At 65.6% G+C, this 1,697-nt stretch overlaps 2 protein-coding genes across 2 annotated transcripts in view; one reads left to right on the top strand and one right to left on the bottom strand.

The window, feature by feature from the left end:
• JTB (jumping translocation breakpoint) overlaps positions 1 to 246 on the top strand; it is a 34,406-nt gene extending 34,160 nt beyond the window's left edge. The window contains exon 14 of the mRNA XM_035890550.1: positions 112 to 246. Within this exon, the coding sequence (XP_035746443.1) occupies positions 112 to 246 (135 nt within the window). The remainder of the gene's footprint in view (positions 1 to 111) is intronic.
• Positions 247 to 797: 551 nt separating this feature from the next.
• Positions 798 to 1,697, bottom strand: part of CREB3L4 (cAMP responsive element binding protein 3 like 4) — a 1,894-nt gene continuing 994 nt past the window's right edge. Inside the window, exons 2-5 of the mRNA XM_035890537.1 lie at positions 1,522 to 1,590; positions 1,316 to 1,391; positions 1,132 to 1,228; positions 798 to 1,039 (exon numbers count right to left, since the gene is read on the bottom strand). Coding sequence (XP_035746430.1) covers positions 798 to 1,039; positions 1,132 to 1,228; positions 1,316 to 1,391; positions 1,522 to 1,590 — 484 coding nt within the window. The remainder of the gene's footprint in view (positions 1,040 to 1,131; positions 1,229 to 1,315; positions 1,392 to 1,521; positions 1,591 to 1,697) is intronic.

Below are 1,697 nucleotides of genomic sequence, written 5' to 3'. Positions count from 1 at the left end.
AGGGGTGGGGGCGTCGCAGGGGGAGATGGGGTGGGATTTGGGGCTGTGGCTGTTCCTTCTGGGGTCCCTAACTCTCCCCATGGGCACAGCTGTCGCTCTGCAGTGCTGCAGGCACATGTTTTCTGGAGATTTGTGGGCACCATGATGTGCGTGGCTGCCATCTTCGCCGTGCTGGTGGTGTGTCGCCAGCGCGTGCTGGACAGGAAGGCCCTGGAGAAGGTCCGCAAGCAGCTCGAGTCCATTTAACAAAACCCAGCCGCCGTGGAGCGGAGAACTCTGCTTGCCTGCTGCTCCCAGCTGGGTGGGAGGAGGAATGGGTGCCTGGGGCAGGCTCTGCCCTGCTCTGTGAATACGGAATCCTGCCTGGAACTGCCTTGGATAGCACTGGGGCATCCCATGGGACTGGCTGAGGGGTGCTTTGCCTGCGCAGGGGGTCCCCAGGGAGCGCAGTGCGTAATAAATCCTTATTGTTGTCACCGGAGCAACACTGGTGTTTGTCCCAGGGAGAACAGGAGCGACTCGGGGCTATGCCGCCAGCTCCACTCCCCCATCAGAGCCCTGGGGGAGTCCTCGTCCCCCACGGCCCCACCCCAGGCAGCACTGCAGGCTCGGCGCCAACCCTCCAGCACACCTCGGAGTGCAAACCAGGCATGGGTTTATTCACCAGTGCATAGAGCTGTTGTGGCAGGGGGGGATGCACTCAGCACCCCCGGCCTGGGCCAGGCTGGGTGTCCCCCCCACTGCTGCCCCCACCCTGGGGTCCCAGAGCTAGGGCTGCCTCTGTCGCCAGTCACATCTCATCCCCGTGTCCCTGTTTTGCTGTCCCTGCATCCCCTGGGGGGGCTCGGCCTGAGGAATTGGTGCCCAGCTCCCTGCTGGCGGGGGGGCCCCCCCCCCCGTTCATGCCCCCCCTCAGCTCCATCTTCCATGGCAGCCGCAGGTCCTGGCTCTTCCACCCAAAGCCACGCTGGCACAGGGAATGGGGCTTCTCCAGCTGGTCCCAGCAGCTCCCCCTGGGTCAGGATGTTCCTGGAAATCACTGTGGGAACAGGGAAACACCGTGGTAGGCAGCGTTGGGTGGGGAGAGCTGCAGCTGGTTCCCCCCCGGGACTCCCGCAGCCTCCCGGTTACCTCCGGTGGGTCTGTCACCGTCCCGGCTGCCCCCCAGGCCCCAGCGGAAGGGGCTGTAGCTGGGGAATAGGATGAGTCCCAGGGAGAGGAGCAGGATCTGCCGGGAAGGAACAGAAACCACGTAGCCCCGAGTGGTGCTGGGGGACACCGGCGTGCCCGGCGCACCATGGTACGTGTGCCCTACCAGGACGCAGGTGCTGGTCTGGGCGGCCTTGTTGGACGTCTGCTTGATCAGCGTCTGCAGCTGCCGCAGCAGGGACCTGCGAGACGAGGGGTCAGCAAGCACCCGTCCCTGTGTGCCCCCTTCCCTGCACCCTGTCCTGATGCCAGTGCTCATCCCAGCACCCTCTCCCAGCACCATGCCCGCTGAGTTTCCCGTGCTGCCCTCACCCATTGCACTTCTCCAGCTCCTCAACTTTCTTCCGTAGCTCCTGGTTCTGGGCTGAGCATGCGGCTGCCCTGCCCGGGCAGAGACGGGGACGGGTGAGGGGATGTGTGGCTGGGGACGCGCTGGGACGCAGGGGACGTGCTGGCTCGCGGTGCCACCGGCGCCCACCTGCTCTCCA

Source organism: Egretta garzetta, unplaced genomic scaffold (genome assembly GCF_000687185.1).
Source record: "Egretta garzetta isolate BGI_Z169 unplaced genomic scaffold, ASM68718v1 scaffold350, whole genome shotgun sequence".
In the NCBI taxonomy this organism is placed as follows: domain Eukaryota; kingdom Metazoa; phylum Chordata; class Aves; order Pelecaniformes; family Ardeidae; genus Egretta; species Egretta garzetta.
Note: the sequence above shows the minus strand (reverse complement) of the source record. Positions and strands in the feature narration are given on the sequence as shown.